The sequence below is a fragment of the Lactuca sativa genome, chromosome 1 (genome assembly GCF_002870075.4).
Source record: "Lactuca sativa cultivar Salinas chromosome 1, Lsat_Salinas_v11, whole genome shotgun sequence".
Classification (NCBI taxonomy): Eukaryota; Viridiplantae; Streptophyta; class Magnoliopsida; order Asterales; family Asteraceae; genus Lactuca; species Lactuca sativa.
This window is the reverse complement of record NC_056623.2, coordinates 31,365,043-31,383,657: the sequence shown is the minus strand read 5'-3', so window position 1 is coordinate 31,383,657 and position 18,615 is coordinate 31,365,043. Positions and strand designations below refer to the sequence as shown.

General features: G+C 32.7%; 1 protein-coding gene across 1 annotated transcript; it reads right to left on the bottom strand.

The window, feature by feature from the left end:
• Nucleotides 1-8,000: 8,000 nt before the first annotated feature.
• LOC111913481 (uncharacterized) lies at nucleotides 8,001-9,484 on the bottom strand. Its single transcript, XM_023909183.2, has 2 exons — nucleotides 8,692-9,484; nucleotides 8,001-8,158 (listed from the first exon to the last, which is right to left on the bottom strand). The coding sequence occupies exon 1, from the start codon at nucleotides 9,381-9,383 to the stop codon at nucleotides 8,712-8,714; it is 672 nt and encodes a 223-aa protein (XP_023764951.1). The 5' UTR covers nucleotides 9,384-9,484; the 3' UTR covers nucleotides 8,001-8,158; nucleotides 8,692-8,711.
• Nucleotides 9,485-18,615: the final 9,131 nt, after the last annotated feature.

The window sequence follows — 18,615 nt, the reverse complement described above, 5'->3', positions numbered from 1 at the left end:
CTGCGGGCGTTACACCCGACCTACCCTGCTGAGCATACTAGGGTACTCAACCTTCCCCTGTCAGACATACTAGGGTGTCCGACCTACCCTTCGGTCCTAACAACCGAACTTGAGGATTATTCCTCTATTCTACTACCACTATCACATAATATCATACCATGCTAACACAAAACATATCATGTAGTAGCAACCTATATGATTATCACAAAGACTATCATCTATCATACAACTCCTACTAGTGGGCCGACATTATGGACTTAGACCCACTTCTACTGGAAGGTAACTCTCCTCGTAAAGTGCATGTCCAACCTCGCAGGGGAATCTCAAACAGCTACTCCGATAACTCCCGGCTATCATAGATACATAACACTTAATCAGAATCTATAACACCACTCAGGGTAAAATGACCATTTTACCCTTCGGCCCAATTGGGACGCACTTAAATCCCAATTCTAGCTTATTAAGCTCAGCTCTCCTATGGCCCATTAAGGATTCCCTAAGGGCCCACTCATATTCCAATTTTGAATTGGATACTACTTCCCCACACGAGCCCAAAATTTCCCAATTCCAATATCATAGCTCCCAAGGGCCCAATCTTGGCCCAAAAAGGCCCAATACTCAAGTTTCAGATTCCTAAGTTCAAAATGATGCTTCACAGTGGGCCATGAGGCCCAAAAGTCCAGGCCCATTATCTTAGAGCCCAAAAGCCCAATTTTCCCAATCTGCATGTGTACGTACGGCGTACCTAGCACGTACGCTGGCCTTGACTAAAATGGGGTGTTGACCTAGTACGCACGACGTACTAGGGAGTACGCCCAATGTACTGGTCAGTTTCTCTAAGACTTCATTTATGGCTTAATCCCTTAAGTCTTTTCGTCCAAAATATAGATACAGGTCCTTTAAGACCTCCTAAGCCATAAAGTCACAAACTTTATGTGCTTGCATGCATGCTTGAGGTCAAAACATGATCTTAGTCCATCTAACAAGCTTCGAGACTAACTAGCACTTTCATGGTTGTTGCTTAACCATCAAGATCCAATTTGTATGACCTTAAATGCCTCCAAGAGTAAAAAATGATAGCTCTTAAGCTTTGGACCCATTAATACCCAAGTATTCTCAACAATGGGGTCTAAAGGTGACCTAAAGTCCCAAAAATAACAAATCTAAGTATGCTATGATCAAGAAAGGAACTTGATACCTCAAAAGGACCAGGAATGATGCCAATCCTCTGGATATACAAGCTCTTGATGGATCCTTGCTTCTTCTTCAAACTCCTTTCTTCTTTCCTCACTAACACCACACACACAACACTCTCAAAATGCTTCTAGAGCACAACTGCACTCAAAATGGGCTAGGGTTTTCGTGGAGGCTGTATAAGGGTGAAGGGAGGCTGAACCAACAGAGTTTATGCTCTTTATATAGGGAGTAAACCCTAAATTTTAGGGTTTAATGACTTGCACACGTACTCTACGCGTACTCCTGGTACGTTGGGCGTACGTGCAAGGCATCCACGTTTCCTCCTCACGTGTACACTGGGCGTACATGGAAATGTACACCCCGCGTACGCGTCTCACTCAGCCCATTTGCAAGGCCTAAAAGCTAAGGCCCAACCTCACAATTCCATTATTTACTTAAGGTATTTAATCATTTTACCTGGAAAAATCTTGGATGTTACATGAACATTCACAATCTGATCAATTTAAAGATAACATACGCTATTATGTTTACCTTTTTGCTTGGTTTTCTTGAAAAGACCAAAAGACACCGGCTATTTCCTTTCATGCATCAAGAACCTTTAGAAAAATATTTGTAGAGTGATTCTTAAGAGTGACATTGCATCGAGCACCTGGTGGACATGATATTCAAGGCAAATTTAGTGGGCTTCAATTAGAAAACATAAGAAAGAATGCCATTTTCAAAATCCAATACCTCATGCCTTGCTTTTGGAAATGTCTTTATTGAATCATTCATGTGCTCAAGTAGAAGAGAGACATATCCAATGCACTTTTAAGTAAAACTAAAACTCCATAGTTTATTTAGAATTATACATGACTAAATTGACTTGTATGGATGCTAAAAGATGAAAAAGAACATATAAAAGAACCCTGTCAATTAGTAAATGAACGATAAAATCCCATCTCCAAATTGCAAATTAGAAATCAGAAATAGTTCAAGAAGAATCATTTGAGGTTTTGGTTATTATCAAAAATGGAAAACACAACAAAAAACACAAAATCTTCTATGATTTTTGGACGTCGTCATCAATTGTATTTCTTGTTCAAAAACAATCGACAAAAGGTTTCATGGCTTGGCTAATCATACGATAATAATAAATTGATATGAATCACTTCAAATTAAAAGTATACGTTATGTGTTTTTTTACCTCATCGGTGTTGAAGATGACGATGGAACAGAGTTGGCGTTGGAATTAGGGTTAAAAGGCAATACTCCGCCATTGAACCTCTGTGAAGGTATGTTAAGCTGTTTGTGAAGAGCCCTTTTATCTCAATGACAAACCTTGTCCAGTCGAGTTACCAGAACGAAGCCGTCATTATACCAAATATTATTCCTCTGATCAACTGTATGAGATAATAGGTGAACACCTCAGATCGACTGTTGCCTGCATCTTCAAACCAAATAATTAAAAGTTGAAATAGAACGAATTTTGAAGAAACAGAAATATTGAGAAGAATTGGAGACCGATGTAAAATTGTTGAAATTGTTGAGTACCTGACTCAAAATTCTTAAGTGTGTGCTTCCTCCAGTCTCTTATCTCTTATCTTTGTGGTACGTGGATATTGAAATAGAATTGGGGAAGAAAGCAAGAAACCCTAAATTTCTTCGATTGAAAACTTGCTAGGTCCGTGGCAATTAGCCGACTGTTCGTAGTGGACTCCTTCGCCAGTCATCACCAAAGCAGATGAGAAGCATTGGAGACCGATAACGGTGGAGAGAGTAAACCTTCGGAGATGAATTTGAGAGAGTATAACCGAATGCGGGGGTAATTAGGTAGAGCATGAACCGATGGCATGAGAAGGAGAATTAAAGAAAATAGACCAAATTTTCAAGATAAAAATCGGGAACATCTTAGCTAATAAAAGCGGTGGAGGAAGTAGGTACAAAATACGTGTAAGGGTGACTAAGCAAATGGATTATATGTAGGTAACAACACGTATCAAACATGTATTAAATATGAAAGGGTTAAAAAAAAAAATTAATAGTGATCCAATAGGAACCATTTCCAGTTCCTAAAGGAACATAAAATTAATCTATATATAAATTACATAAATGGTCTTTTGGTTATAAGGGGTGTATATGATTGTTTTTTAACTTTAAAAGAGTATTTGGACAAAAGTTTTTATTCATATATGGTGATGCAAAATGAATTAAAAAAAATGTTTAGATTATCTTTTGTGATGAAAAAATCAATAAAATAATAAATTAAAAAATAGACAAAATTACATAAATGGTCCTAGTGGTTGACAAAATCGACATATTATGGTCCTTATGATGAATTATTTACACAGATGGTCCCTGTGGTTTCAAAATCTTGCAAAGGCAATCCTTTTGACTAACGGTGTTAACTTTTTCAGTTAAGTCCTATGTAAATTGACATACTTACCCTTCCTACATAGGGACAATTTATGTAATTTGTTACTACCATAGGGACCATTTATGTAATTTTCTCTACTATTTATTATTATTTTTAATTTAATTTAATTATATATTTAAGGATTTAGATTTTTTTAAGATCTGTTTAATATATTATTTAATGATATATATATATATATATATATATATATATATATATATATATATATATATATATATATATATATATATTTGATAACATTTTTTTTAATGTTTTGCTTAAATTATTTTTTTTAAATCTTTTTGACGCTTTCTTCAAGTACATTTATTAAAGTCTTTTATTTTGACGATTTATTGGATATTTTTTATCGTTATGTTCGAATACATTTTCAATATTTAGTATGTTTATATTTGTTAAAGGATTGCATGACTATTGTAATTATAATTCATAATTTAATTCACTTTCAATCAAATTTTCATTTTTCTTTTTCCTTTTATCAGGTGTATAATTATTATTTTTTAATTCAATTATTTAACTATATAAGGTTGTATAATTATTCTTTTTGTAAACTTTTTTATAAATATTGTTTATAAAAAAAAGTGTAAAATGTTTGTTAAACGTGAATATCTTTATCTTTATATACTTATAAAGGAATCATTTTTCATTTCACCACATTTATTTGAAACTCTCATGCATTTTTCCTTTCACCACATTCATTTGAAACTCCCATGACTTTTCAATTTCTTTCTAATAATAATTATAAGTTGTTTAATAAGGTTAAATAAATATCAAACCTAAAGTGTAATCATATATAAACTAAATTTCAATATTAAAATAATATCTTTACTTCTACTTATAAAGTTATGTTTGTTAACTTTTAATATATCATACTTAATTAGTTAGTTTTAAAATATTGTTGGATGTAAACCATTATCATTTTCAAGATACAATTTTGGAACAATTTGTATAAAATACTTAAATTATTAATTTAAGTATAACATTACAGGGTCAACTTAAATATAAATTTTACTTTAACTTAAACAACCCTAAAAATATTTTATAAATAGTTAAAAGTGATAAATTGTAGTGTCTTTCTAATAATGATTATAAGTTGGTTAATAAGGTTAAATAAATATTAAACCTAAAGTGCAATCATAAATAAACTAAATTTCAATTTTAAAATAATATCTTTACTTCTACTTATAGTGTTATGTCTTTTACTTTTAACATATTATACTAAATTTATTAGATTTAAAATGTTGTTGTCTGTAAACCATTATCAGTTTAAAGCTGCAACTTTTGAACAGTTTGGAAAAAATACTTAAATTGTTAATCTGAATATAACATTACAGTGTCAACTTAAATATAAATTTCGCACTTAAAAAACAAAAGAATATTTTGTAGTTAAAAGTGATAAATTGTAGTGATAAATGCTAAAACTAAATTGTAACCTTAATTTAACTAAAATATTTCCTAAAGATATTTTTATAATCGTTAAAAGTTTTCAAATAAGTAGCTTAAAATAACTTATAATAATAACAGTTAAAAATAACTCTGTATAAATGATTATATTATTACATTTAAAATTAAAAAACAATGTTTGATGTTTTAAATAATTATAATGACAAAAATTAAAACATTAAGCAAATAAATTTTAAAAAATTAATTAACAATAACAACAACTATAAATAGCCTTAAACCATATATATATATAATTTTATTTATATGTAACTTGCGGGTAGAAGTCATTCAAATGATTGAGATTATTCAATTATAATAGATGTATATATTATCATATAATTCAAAATAATCAATATATATATATATATATATATATATATATATATATATATATATATATATATATATTATCAATTTAGTATACGAATTATTATATCAAATTTAACAACAATGTTATTGTTATAATAAAAATAAAACATATATTCATAAAGACTTCAACTATATAGGTGTTTCTGCGCAACGCACGGGTATTCGTCTAGTGATTAATATAGATTAGGTAGACATATGCCAAAAATGAGACCGCCTGACAACCTTACCAAGAACGACCAGGTCGTTTCATATTGGATTTAAATGTAACGTTTTCGAGTTATTTTATTTTTTTGTTTATGTTTTTAGACATTTTGTGCATTTTTAAGTTATACAAATTTCGATTAGCCTATGTATAACCTGAGACCTGTTTTGAATTTCGATTATCATATGTATTCCAATTAACTTATATATATATTAATCCTATTCAATTTTAACAAACATTTTTACACTTTTTTTTTTACAAAAAACGTTCATAAAATACTTTATAAAAATAATACTCATACAACATTATATGTTTTATATAGTTAAATATATGAATAAAAAATAATAAGTATATAACCTTATCTATATTTAAAAAAAAAAACATGATTGTAAGTGAAGTAAGTTACGAATTATAATTAGAGTGACTATAAATTCTTCTAGAAATATTTAAAAAAAAAATAAAGCCTAATAAAAACATTAAAAAATATATTAGAACAAAAAGTAAAAGAATTATAAAAAATTATTCCAATAGAACATCATAAAACATCAATAAATATATTTAAAAAAACGTCAAAAAAATAAGAAAAAAATAAAAATTTGAACAAAACTTTAAAAAATATTAGCGAAAAAATTATAAAAGAAAAAACATTAAACAATATAATCAAACAAAACCTTAAAAATATATAAATAAATTAAGTAAGAACAATAATAAATAATAGATAGAGTTACATAAATGATCCATGTGGCAAGAACAAATTACATAAATGGTCCCTATGCTGGAAGGACAAATATGTCATTTCATATGGAACTTAACTAAAAAAGTTAACGTCATTAGCCCAAAGGACTGTCTCTGCAAGATTTAGAAACTACAGGGACCATCTGTGTAAAGAATTCGTCATAAGGACCATAATTGGTCGATGTTGTGAACCTCGAGGACCATTTATGTAATTTTGTCTAAAAAATATTTGACTTAAAATCTCCCTCCAAAGCAGCTATCTAGTTAAAAAGCTAAAAAAGTTCTAAAAGATCAATTTTTACATGGTTTTTAAAATCTCCTATTTGAAGGTAATGAAAAGACTATTTTGAAAAATACTTGAGTTTCTTAAACACTTTTTTTGAATAAGTTCTAATTATGTGAGTAAAGATGGCAACGAGGGGATGGAGATACAAGGATCCTGGTCTTCATCCCTATCTTCGTCGTCAACCACATCACGAATATATATGCATCAACATCCTCATCCTTAATGAAAAATATAGAATCTTATTGGGGATTTTCCTCATTACATATTTGCATCTTTTATATAATATATTGACATAATTACAACCTTTAATCAGCCAAATATTACTAATATTACTTAAACAATAAAATTATGTGGATAGAAATCTTAATCGGCCAAACATAATGAAACTTACGATCGTGGGTATTACCACATTCACACCATGCCAAAAATATTGTCACATCAACATCAAATCATAACACAACTTTTATACCATATACCAAAGAAATACTCATCATTACAATTACATATCGAAGAAAATACTCTTCACTCAATATCATTTATATCACTCTTATCTTTATATTATTTAAATAAATCATTAGAAAAAATTAAAAAAAAAACTTTTATAAATTCTATAAAACTTACATTTATTACAAATAAAAATTACATTAATAAAAGAGAATAAAAGTGACATTTCTATTTTAATAAATAAATGAGTTTATTTTCCTATTGACAAGTGTCACAATATTAGAAATTCTCATTAATATTATATGTCATATGTCAACCTATTAATTTTTTATTTGAAATTTTAAATTTGTCACTCTAATTATATTAAATTAATCACATTTGCATAAAAAATAAAATATAATTAATATATATTATAAGAAAATATAATTTTATGTATTTATTTAAATCAACGATGATAATTTTATATAACTAAAAAAAATATCTCTTAATTAATAATTTATTAGAAATAATTGATTACTAATCTTTAATTTTTACTAAGTTCTCACGAGATATAAACTAGTATTGAGTTAAAATTTGTGGAGCAACATCCCGGTCAACATGTTCAAAACTTGCATATGAGTTAAAATTTGTTGATTCTTAAGTCTCACCTCATTTTTAAGCTCAGTTTTTTCATGTAGCAAATCAAGATGTAATAAGCAATAAGTGCAGTCGATGGCGTCTTCAAAACATGTATTTATACTACCTATATCAACTTGTATCTTTCTATTCTATTAATTCCAGAAGAATCAAAGATCTAACTCTTATAATATTATATATGGCAAAAAAACATCATATCACCATTATTGATGTTGACATTCGTCTTCAAACCAAATTAATCATATCACCAAATATTATACGATTTGTATGGTTCGTGAAAAAACAAAAATAATTCGTTTCAAGTTTGCGGATAAACAAAATGTTCATAATGGTTTCACACTATTATTTATTGCATATTTAAACAATAATAATTATTATTAATTACATAACATGCATATTCCTTCGAAACATAGAAGATACTTCGAGCTTCTACCTGAGATGGAACACCAATATTGATGATCAATAAGACACGACAAATAAACATGCCACTGTATATTTGTAATAATAACAATATCAATTATATCGTTTTTTATAAAAATCAATTAATGTAAATAGTTTAATCTGGATCAAAAAGATGAATAGTTTGATTATATATACATTATCGAAAGTGTTTAAGTGATTTATGTCATGTAATATGACTTGAACTGAACGAAAATAATGAAACTAAAGTTACCATAAAACCTCGAGTGTGATGATAAATTTTCAAAGGAAAATTTGCCAAAAATTGATCTTTTTTGCCCTGTGTGGTGTGTGATTAGAACATTTTTGGAATCTAGCCAGCCACAAAAAGAAAATCGAGTAATAACCTGACCACAAGCTATGTTCCAAAGTTTGAATACATGAACACGTGAAAACAGAGCGAAAGTGTGGTGTCATCCACAGAAAAAACCAAAAAAGAAGCAATAATTTAATAAAAGTTTCAATATTCAAATATCCTCTCGAATCTTGGGGATAATTAATAATTACCTTATCGATTCATCCGTTCATCAAAAGGTTTTTGCGGATGTTTGAAGTGAAAAATTGCGATTGACATTGTTATTGTTAGTATTATGATGATCCATGGACAATTGAATCGGCTGAATCTGGAGTGTTTTCATTTCGATTCCACGTCTCTTCCATAGATTTACGTTCGTTTCCTGATCTCGGCGGCCACATTTCACTACAGGCAACGGCGGATCTAATTCTTCCGCCACCATAACTCTCATTAGAACCGGATCATCACTACTAGTCATGTAATATTTCTTCGTGTTAACACCTCTTCTTCCTCTGCTGTTGCAACTGTTGCTTCGATTCGTAATACATTTACTGCTACAGTTGTTGATAGAAGCAGTGTCAATAGCTGGAGAAATTAGGTTTTTGCCGGAGAAGAGTCTGTGGAGTTTAGTGTAACTGAAGCTGGAATAGACGGAGGATTTCGCGTTGGTGGAAGCGGAGAATCTGCAGGCGAGGAAACGGTTGGTGTTGTTGTTGCTGTTGGTGGTGGTGGTGGTGGTGGATCTCTTCTTGATTTGGCCTATACAGCTGAGTTTTGGTGATGAAGGATCTGTGGCGGGGGTTTCGGAGAATTTGGCGGGTTTGACGGTGTCGTTTATGGAGGCTCGACAAAATAGTGGCATGAAGAAGCTCTTATTTGATTTTGATCTGTTCGAGTTCGACATTGTTGTTTCAGAGAAAGATGGTGGGGGAGAGAAGAGCAGAGCAGAGCAGGCAAACAAAGAAGCGTGTGCTTTGGAAATGAGAGGCACAGAGCGAGGGTTGTTTGTAAAGCCTGTCAGTCAAACCCTTCTAAAAAAATATTATTTTTTTGGGTTCCTATTTTCACTGTTGTGTCGTTTTCATTATGTACTTTTACATTTTATTTTGTATTTTGATATATTAAAGTTAAATATAACAACAAAGTGAGGAACTACTTTATAAAATTGTTTCAAATTGTATATTAATTAATCATGATTAAATAATATTGTAAATTATACTGAGATAAAAGACAACCCGAAAACAAGTTTTTGAATTGCAAACCTTTTTTTTAAACAAAGTTCATATATCTTTGAAGTCATAATATTACTACGTATAACTCTTACATTCTATTAAAAAGTCTATTAGTTTTTAGTCTAAGAAAATCAATATAAATTAGGATAATTTTAGAATAGTGAATGTAGTCATTTTTTAGAATTTATGATTTCGACCCTATAACTCGGGGTATCACAAAATCTGATTTGCAATAATCCAAATATGACAATTTAGAAGTCATGCCACTTTCAGATTCGAAACACAAAAAATACCTTGATGTTTTGCATTTTTGGTGAGATAGATGAGAACATATGATTAATTTCTTGTATCAAAAGTGTTAACCATTTACTAGAACATCTATCTTCCTTTTATACAAGAAAGATGACGGTTATAAGTTGGTTACATACCAAATGGCACCAAAACAAGTGGTTATAAGGCATAACAAATTCTTACGTCACAATGATGTGATGTCACAACCTTTTTTGGTGGGAAAATACATGACTGGACTATTTCCTATTATAAAAATCCATTTATGTTTAGGAGTACCAAGGGCTTTTATCCCTTGGACCCCACAAGGGGCGATGCCCCTTGGAACCTTGTACACCAGGGTGCTACCTTTGAACCATGTATTCTTGAGTTCACAATTATCACTTTAAGTGTGCACCTCTACCTCCAGTCTTAGCGAGTAAATATACTCAACTTATCTCAAAATTAATAATAACTACACTAAAATATGTTGGTATTATTAAAATCACCAACAAGATCAACAACATCTAGCGCTAGAAAGTAAAAGTATCAAATACAAATGTGAAAGGTATACATATATGTTGATTATCCATGCAAGCTTTCTTTTGTTTTGTTACTTTGTATGAAACAACTTTTAAAACAGTTTCTTCCACAATGAATCATATACTCATCAAGCCCACGAGAGGGGAAACTCCTATTAGATCCATACATCCATGTTTCCCACTTATCCATCGAAAAAAAAACACAAAATGTCGGTCGGTCTAAGTGTTGATCTTCTTTCCCACAGGTTAGTCGATATGTTTGCATGTGTTTCTTTCTTATGGAAACTCCGACGCGTCTTGACCGTTGTACTTTGTAGTAAATGTGATTAAACCAGTCTTATATATATACAAGTCTACACTCCGCACCTCCTAATTTGTATTAAATCATAAATTAAAAGCCTTTGGATACTTGTGTTTATTACAATTACACCAAATTGTTAGTAACACTAAAATCATCATCATACCATGTTTGATGATTATCATCCATCGTCCATATAGTTATTCACATCGTCTCTTTGATCTAACGGGAAGTCAAATAGTGTTGGCAATTACTAAAATGAACTTGATTATAGGGGTGGCAAGTTTTGACCCAGCCCGTAACCCGACATGAAAATAAACGGGTTTGGGTTAAAAATTCTAACCAGCCAACCCTCCAATCCATTTATTTGATGGGTTGGGTTGACTTACATTTATGGGTTCACGGGTCAACCCGTCAAACCGACTATATATATATATATATATATATATATATATATATATATATATATATATATATATATATATATATATATATATATATATATATATATATATATATATGGAGGATTGATGCGAAAATGCAAATAATTTGCGAAAACGCGAAAACAAGAGAAAACTATGAGATTGTGTCACCTCAACCTTATATTTTGTACAATCCATCCAAACTTTGAACTACATGATGATAATCGATGATACATAAGAAATTTTTTCATATTAACAAAGCATGATTTTTGACATTTTTGTTGTGAAAACTTGAATTTAACAGTGGTTAAGGACGTGAAAAAAATAGTTGTTAAAACCGTCTTTAAATCTATATAATCATAACACAATCCAATGTAAACTTATTATCTTTAATTTATTGTTAATAAATTTAAATTTTATAGTACTTGTGTTTGATTTTTATAAGATAAAATCTGTTTTCGCGTTTTCGTAAGATATTTATGTTTTCGCATGAACCTACTTGTCTATATATATATATATATATATATATATATATATATATATATATATATATATATATATATATATATATATATATATATATATATATATATATAAAAAAATTATTTATGAATTAATAGAATATAGTCAATATACGTCGTTGGAAACCTTTTTTTTTCAATTTTTTTTATTAAGTTATTATGTTAGATTGATATTTGGTTGTTCATTTCTTTCCACTGAATGTAAAAAAGCTTGTATGATTCGTATAAATTTAACATGTGAATAAAGAAATCTTGTTATTATCATAGAAGATTACTATAATTTGTTTTCGTTTATCTTTTCCTATTTTATAAGATTTTGGTCAGAGTTTATTTAGAATGACGATTATGCTTACTGGTTTTTATATATATCTTTTTTGTGAATAAATGAAAGAGAGCTTTTCTGATAATCAATTTGTTTATGTTATCAGAGCAGGTCTCACACCCGCTTTAGAAAATCACGTTCCATAAATGGTGGGAGACAAACAAGAGTCATCGAAGGATGGAGCGGCCAATAACATCGACTCCAATTCACCATACTACATCCACTTCTCATAATATCCTAAGCAGATGCAAGTAAACGATGTTTTAATGGACAACAACTACAACGATTGATGTAACACCCTGTTTCGAGTCGTTTCATAGTTTGGGGTCGAGACCCAAAGATCAAGTATCATAAGGCTTCGGACTTTGGGAAAGAGAGGTTTATACCCATTTAGATGTGGGCAATGTAGATTATATGATCCAAGAGTTCGGTTTGCGCTTTGGAGTCAAGGGGTAAAATGGGAAAAGTAATGTTTTAGACTTCGTTTATGAATTATGGATTTTATTTCGATGTGTTTTAAGTCAAAATTAATTAGATAGGGTTGTAGAGCTCCGCAATACCTTTTCGTGGATATAAAGATCGTTGAAATCGGAGTTGAAACGAAGAAGTTACGACCGTTTGAAATTTGGACAGTTTTGGGTTAAGTCGCGTACGTTGGGCATACTAGGGCATCATGAGTACGTTAGGCGTACGCAATTAGCGCCCAAACCCTATTTTCATGGTTTAATCCCCATTTAAGCTCCTTAGCTTCCCCAAACTCATTCCATTTTCAGCCTCCACCTCTCCAACACCCTCCCATGAAAAACCTAACCTTAGTTTGAGCCTTTTGAGAAAAATAAGGTGTGTTTAAGTGCTTTGAAGTGTTCTTGGGGCATGTTGGAGAAGAATGAGCTCACTGGAGAAGTGTTGTTTGTATTGGAACTTGTAAATCCAGACTTTGTTCGCCTTGATCTCTTTTCTAGAGGTGTAAAGTTTGAATCTTGATGATGCATTTGTTAGATCTATCTAGTTTTGGATGGTATGAGCTTTTGGTCATTTTAGTGCATAAAGCTTAGATCTTGGAAGTACAGGCATATCATAACAGGGAACCTTTTTACACGTGCAGGTCCTGTGCTTTCAGTAGTACAGGCCCATACTACCTTCCATACTTACCCGTATTTGCCTCAGAGGATCATCACAACACCTTAACAATACTCGATAGCATAATCGTGCACTCAATCCTCACTCCCTAAAGGAAAGGCTAAACATCTCGATATTGGCCGACTGAACCCACGCAACTCATCCATGAAACTTTCACCAACCCTGCAATACTCGTGTATGCTAGCCATACATAACACTGGACCCTATAGACAGTCGAATATTTGATCCTACCCTACGCCCTTCATTAAACAAGAACAGGAAATAAGGTCAAACCAAACATTCTCAAACTATAAAATCTTAGTTATGCATGACCATGATGCATACACTAAGATACTACAGTAATGATGTCAATTTCATTAGATAAGAACCCTAGGCTATCAGGTATCATATAATCAGGAAATTCTATCATGCAAAATTCTGAAGATCTCTAGCCTATCGCTAGCATGTTGTTCTAACATATCATAATATCAAATAACAGTATTGTAACGCCCCGATTCTCAGGTATTGTTTTAAATAAGATTTCTTGGGTTAGACCCTACTCGACGAGTTGGTTTCCCTACTCGTCGAGTAGCAGCGTGGTAGGATCTCGAGTTAAGTGGCCTACTCGACGAGTCCATATTGGGACTCGGCGAGTAGGAGCTGGCAGATGAAACCCTAAATTCCGGGGTTTTGCACCCTATTTAAAGGAACCTTAGCCTCCCATGGGCCTCTTTACAGTTCTAGAGAGTCAGTGAGAACCCTAATACGCATGTGTGTGCCCATTGTGTGTTTAAAGCTTGAAAATAGGATCTTTGGAGGGAGAAGGCTTAGAGGAGAAGGAGATTGGAGCAAGTAGAGTGTGGGAATCAACACTTATCTCAGTTATCATCTTCTGGAGGTAACCAAATCGCCTTTTTCCTTGTGGATCTCTTCTATTGGTTGAGTTTTAGGGTTTTTATGGGATATTAAGTTGGAAAGATGAGCTATGGGCTAGATCTGAGGTTGTAACTTCAGATCTGGACGCTCCTTGGATTCTAGAAGCATAAAGTTATAGTTTTGGTCATGATTGAGGTCCCTCTTGAGCATAAAGCTCCAATAAGAACTTAAAATAGGCATTTAGAGCCTTTATAGCCATGCATGCACGTAAAGTTTGCAACTTTAAGTGATAAGCATGCCCTAAAAGCTTGGATCTATGATTTGGAGCCGTTGCATGGCTCAAAACAAGTCTGTATGGAAAAAGGACTAAATAGACTCGGCGAGTTGCAAGGTTGAATCGGCGAGTCACATGAAGATGGTCGTGAACTCGACGAGTTGGATGAATAACTCGACGAGTCGAGTCCGATGAAGATTACCATAAGACTCGACGAGTTGAAGAACAACTCGGCGAGTCGGATGAGTTTAGGATATGTATGCGTGTGTATCCTTCAAGTTGCAAGGAGGGAACTCGATGGGTAATCTTAAAGTTTGAACGATAATCGAAGGAACTCGCCGAGTCACCCCGATGACTCGGCAAGTTGGAATGTGCTTCAAGGAACTCGGCGAGTAGCCGAGGGTACTCGGCGGGTTTGGGTCAACATGGACTGTTGAACTTGACTGAGGACTTTGACTTTGATCAGGGGTTGACTAGTGGGTTATAGAGTATCTTATAAGGTTAGTGTGACATCCCCAATTTCACGGTCATAAAAGACCGATTTGTTTATGCTTTGTTTTTAAAATCAGAGTAATATTTTAAAGAATACAGTTGCGGAATTTGTTCCCAAAACAAAATATGATAAAAATTATCAAAGCATTTCTTTAAAGAAATGTATTTTCATTATATAACAAAATCTCGGTATGTCATGTTCAATACAGACCAAAAGCATAAACAGAACAAAATAGACCTTACAACAGTTATTCATAACTACTGGCCTATAATCCAAAATCTCTCGTCAAGTCCACCAACTTATACTCTTGTGTCGTTACCTGTAATGCAAAGAAAACTGAGTGGGTCAGGCTTGGGAGCCTGGTGAGCATATAGGGTTTTCAACCCACAATAATATAATTATTATTTTTAATTATCAAACAATCAATTCAAATACCCACCCCCATTATCTCCATTTATTTCTTAAAGATTTATCCTAAGAACTAATTACCCTTCTCCCATTCATTCCTAAGGATTGCCCTAAGGACTGGCACAATGTCTAGTGCTGCCAAGGTTCTTAGATTACCTCTGGTGAACACGCAATTCACAATAATTAATGAACACCTAGTTCAAGAACACCTAATAAACACTTAGTTCCAATATTACCTAATGAACACCTAGTTCACAAAAACTTAATGAACACTTAGTTCAATTATCCCTGATGAACACTAAGTTCAAATATCTAATGAACACTTAGTTCGAATATCCCTGGTGAACCCAATCACCTAAGGAACACAGAGAATGAAAGCTCTTAGTCCAAACAACGTGATAATAAAGTATATCTCGATCCTGCGAAACCACTAATGTTATAAACACATATAAATTATATTTCTAAAACAATATATCCCATCCCGTCGATCCCCACATACTGACCCTATACAATGATCTTACGAGATCTAGCCTAAGGAATCGATATGAACTACAAACTGACGAAGCTGCTTTGGAAATTCCCTGGCAGCAAACGATGATCAATAAAGACATTAATTGAGGGGAATGGAATAAGTTTCACCACGAACCTTCGTTCGTAAAAGAAAGAACCACATGACAGTTAAGTCAGGGGTAGTTATCTAGATAGCAATGCCTAGGCATGGTCCGACTATCGTGAGGTATTATACCCCCAGATTCTACCTATCCCAGCATCGAACTTTGCCTAGCGGTGGCCTGAATACATGAGGTATTTAACCCCCAGACGCACCCTATCCAGCAGTATAACACCAAACATACCTAGCAGTGGTCTATTACCGACACACTTTATTAGGCAGTCTATGAAGTTCCCTTAATTACTTCGTGAAAGAAAACACTAACATATGAAGCTCGGTTGATCACTTCATAAAAGAAACGTTGACTCCAAAGCTCTCTCAAAATAAAAGTATGGGGAAATACTACTAGAGTACTCCCGTACGCTCCCGTAACCGACACACAAAATTGTCAAAAAGACTTTGTACATGATAGTACTTCTGGAACATTATAGTACTCTGGTATGCGAAAGACTCGTACCCGAGAACATAATAGTACCCTGGCACAAGCAGCACCCAAGACACAGAGCTTTGAAAAGGACTTCGTACATAAAATGTACTTCTATACGTAGGACGTACTCCACCGATCATCAATCTCGCAACGTACATAATCTTAATAAGAGACTACCCAATGTCCAAACTTAATTGAACTAAACATCCCATTTAAGTCTTAACCCATCACTAGGCAAACCTACAATACTTATAATCAATTTCCGATACTATCTCCGTTTAGGAAAATGCTAACTAGTGTATACTTAACACAAAGTTTTAAGTAATAATATCATATATATATATATATATATATATATATATATATATATATATATATATATATATATATATATATATATATATATATACACATCTTAACACATATTGAACCATATCTGATTCGTACGTTGTTTATCATAAAATATATCTAACACGTATTTCGGACAATAACAAATACTTCACATACATATGTATATTTCATACTTTAATCAATTCTCGTATTAAAATCACGTTCCTAAAAGGGACTATACACATGATACCTTATCGAATGAACACGTAATTCAAAAATACATAATCCGTACTCCCGCATCTAAAATTAACCTCTTGATTTGATCCCTACTCTCGGATCTAAAACTAACCTCTTGATTTGATCCATACTCTCGGATCTAAAACTAACCTCCTGATCTGATCCATACATCCAGATCTAAAACAAGTTTATCTCTTTATTCTTTTATCTCATGGTCCAACCCATATTTTATCACCTACCAACAACCTCATCTACTCATGTTCTACCCAACATATTTTTAGATACAAAATACATATATAGTTTAACTCATTAAAACTTATATAATTCATCCATTCCACAATCATCTCAAATAAACAACAATATATTATACACATAACACGTATTTCATAGCAAATACTTAATATTTATGTGTTAGAAGAAAGTGATCACACACTCACACATATAAACAACAATATATAAACACACATCATGTATTTCTTAGCAAATACTTAATATTTATGTGTTAGAAGAAAGTAACTATACACTCACTTGATTAGAAGATGATCGGACAGCACTACGACTTGTAGAAGTAGTATTCTTCGGTACATCTGGAAGATCTTCACAAAAACCGGGTTCCTCGCGGGCAGAATTTCGGCTCGGGAATTTCACTTCTCGGGATCTTCGGGGCTTCGGGACTTGCTTCGAGTCTCGGGAATGATAACGGGGCTTCGGGATAATTCTTGCACGAAAAACGATGCAAAAACGCGAGAGAAAGGGAAGAAATGAGCAAAAGAATCGGCTGCCCTTGACATCCTTTTATAGGGGGCTGGAACTTCGATTTACGTTGGGCGTAAATTGAAATTACGTTGGGCATAATGAGTACGCCGGGCGTACATAGAGTACGCTGGGCGTAATGTGGATCAGCTCGCTGACTCCCCCATGGATAATATCGGTTATTTTATATTTAAATTAAATATCGAAAATATTTAATAAACTTCAAAAACTCATATCTTCCTCATACAAACTCCGTTTTCGACGTTCTTTATATCCCCGCGTAGGTGAGACTACGCTCTACAGCTTTTGTTTAAACTCCGTCGGCTAATTTTGACTTTATTTTTATTATATTATTTTAGTAGGCCGGGATAGGAAAACTCCGTTATAAATTCATAACTTCTTCATCCGACGTCCGTTTTCGCCTATATTTTTATCGTTTCACTACAATGACGAGATCTTTGTTTCTCGTTTAGATTGTTTCGGCTAAAAACCACTCGATCTCAAATCAAGTATTCGGGCTGCATACTGCTAAGCTGAAACTTAGAAAAATCATAACTTCCTCATACGAAGTCAGATTTGGACGTTCTTTCTATGCACGCTCACAGTTTAACGAACTCTACGACTTTCGTTTAGATCGATAAGGCTAAATATCGCTCTAATGTAAATTCACTATTTACGTCGCGCTATGTCGTGCCGGTTCTGTCGCGAAACTTCGACAGGTCATAACTTCTTCGTTATAACTCGGATTTCGGCGTTCTTGATATGCATGGAAACCTTGTAACATATAATATAACTTAGTTAATATTATTCATTCTAAATAATATTTCATCAAAAATTCATTTTTGACGCCTATCGTCTTTAAATTGACTAGCTCAGATCTACGGGTGTTACAGTTAAGGACTTATGAGTATATTGTACTATGATCATAGGTGGTGGAGCTTGTGT

What these genes read in the sequence shown, in the direction of transcription:
- LOC111913481 (XM_023909183.2), bottom strand. Translation starts at nt 9,383, where the DNA reads ATGTCGAACTCGAACAGATCAAAATCAAATAAGAGCTTCTTCATGCCA.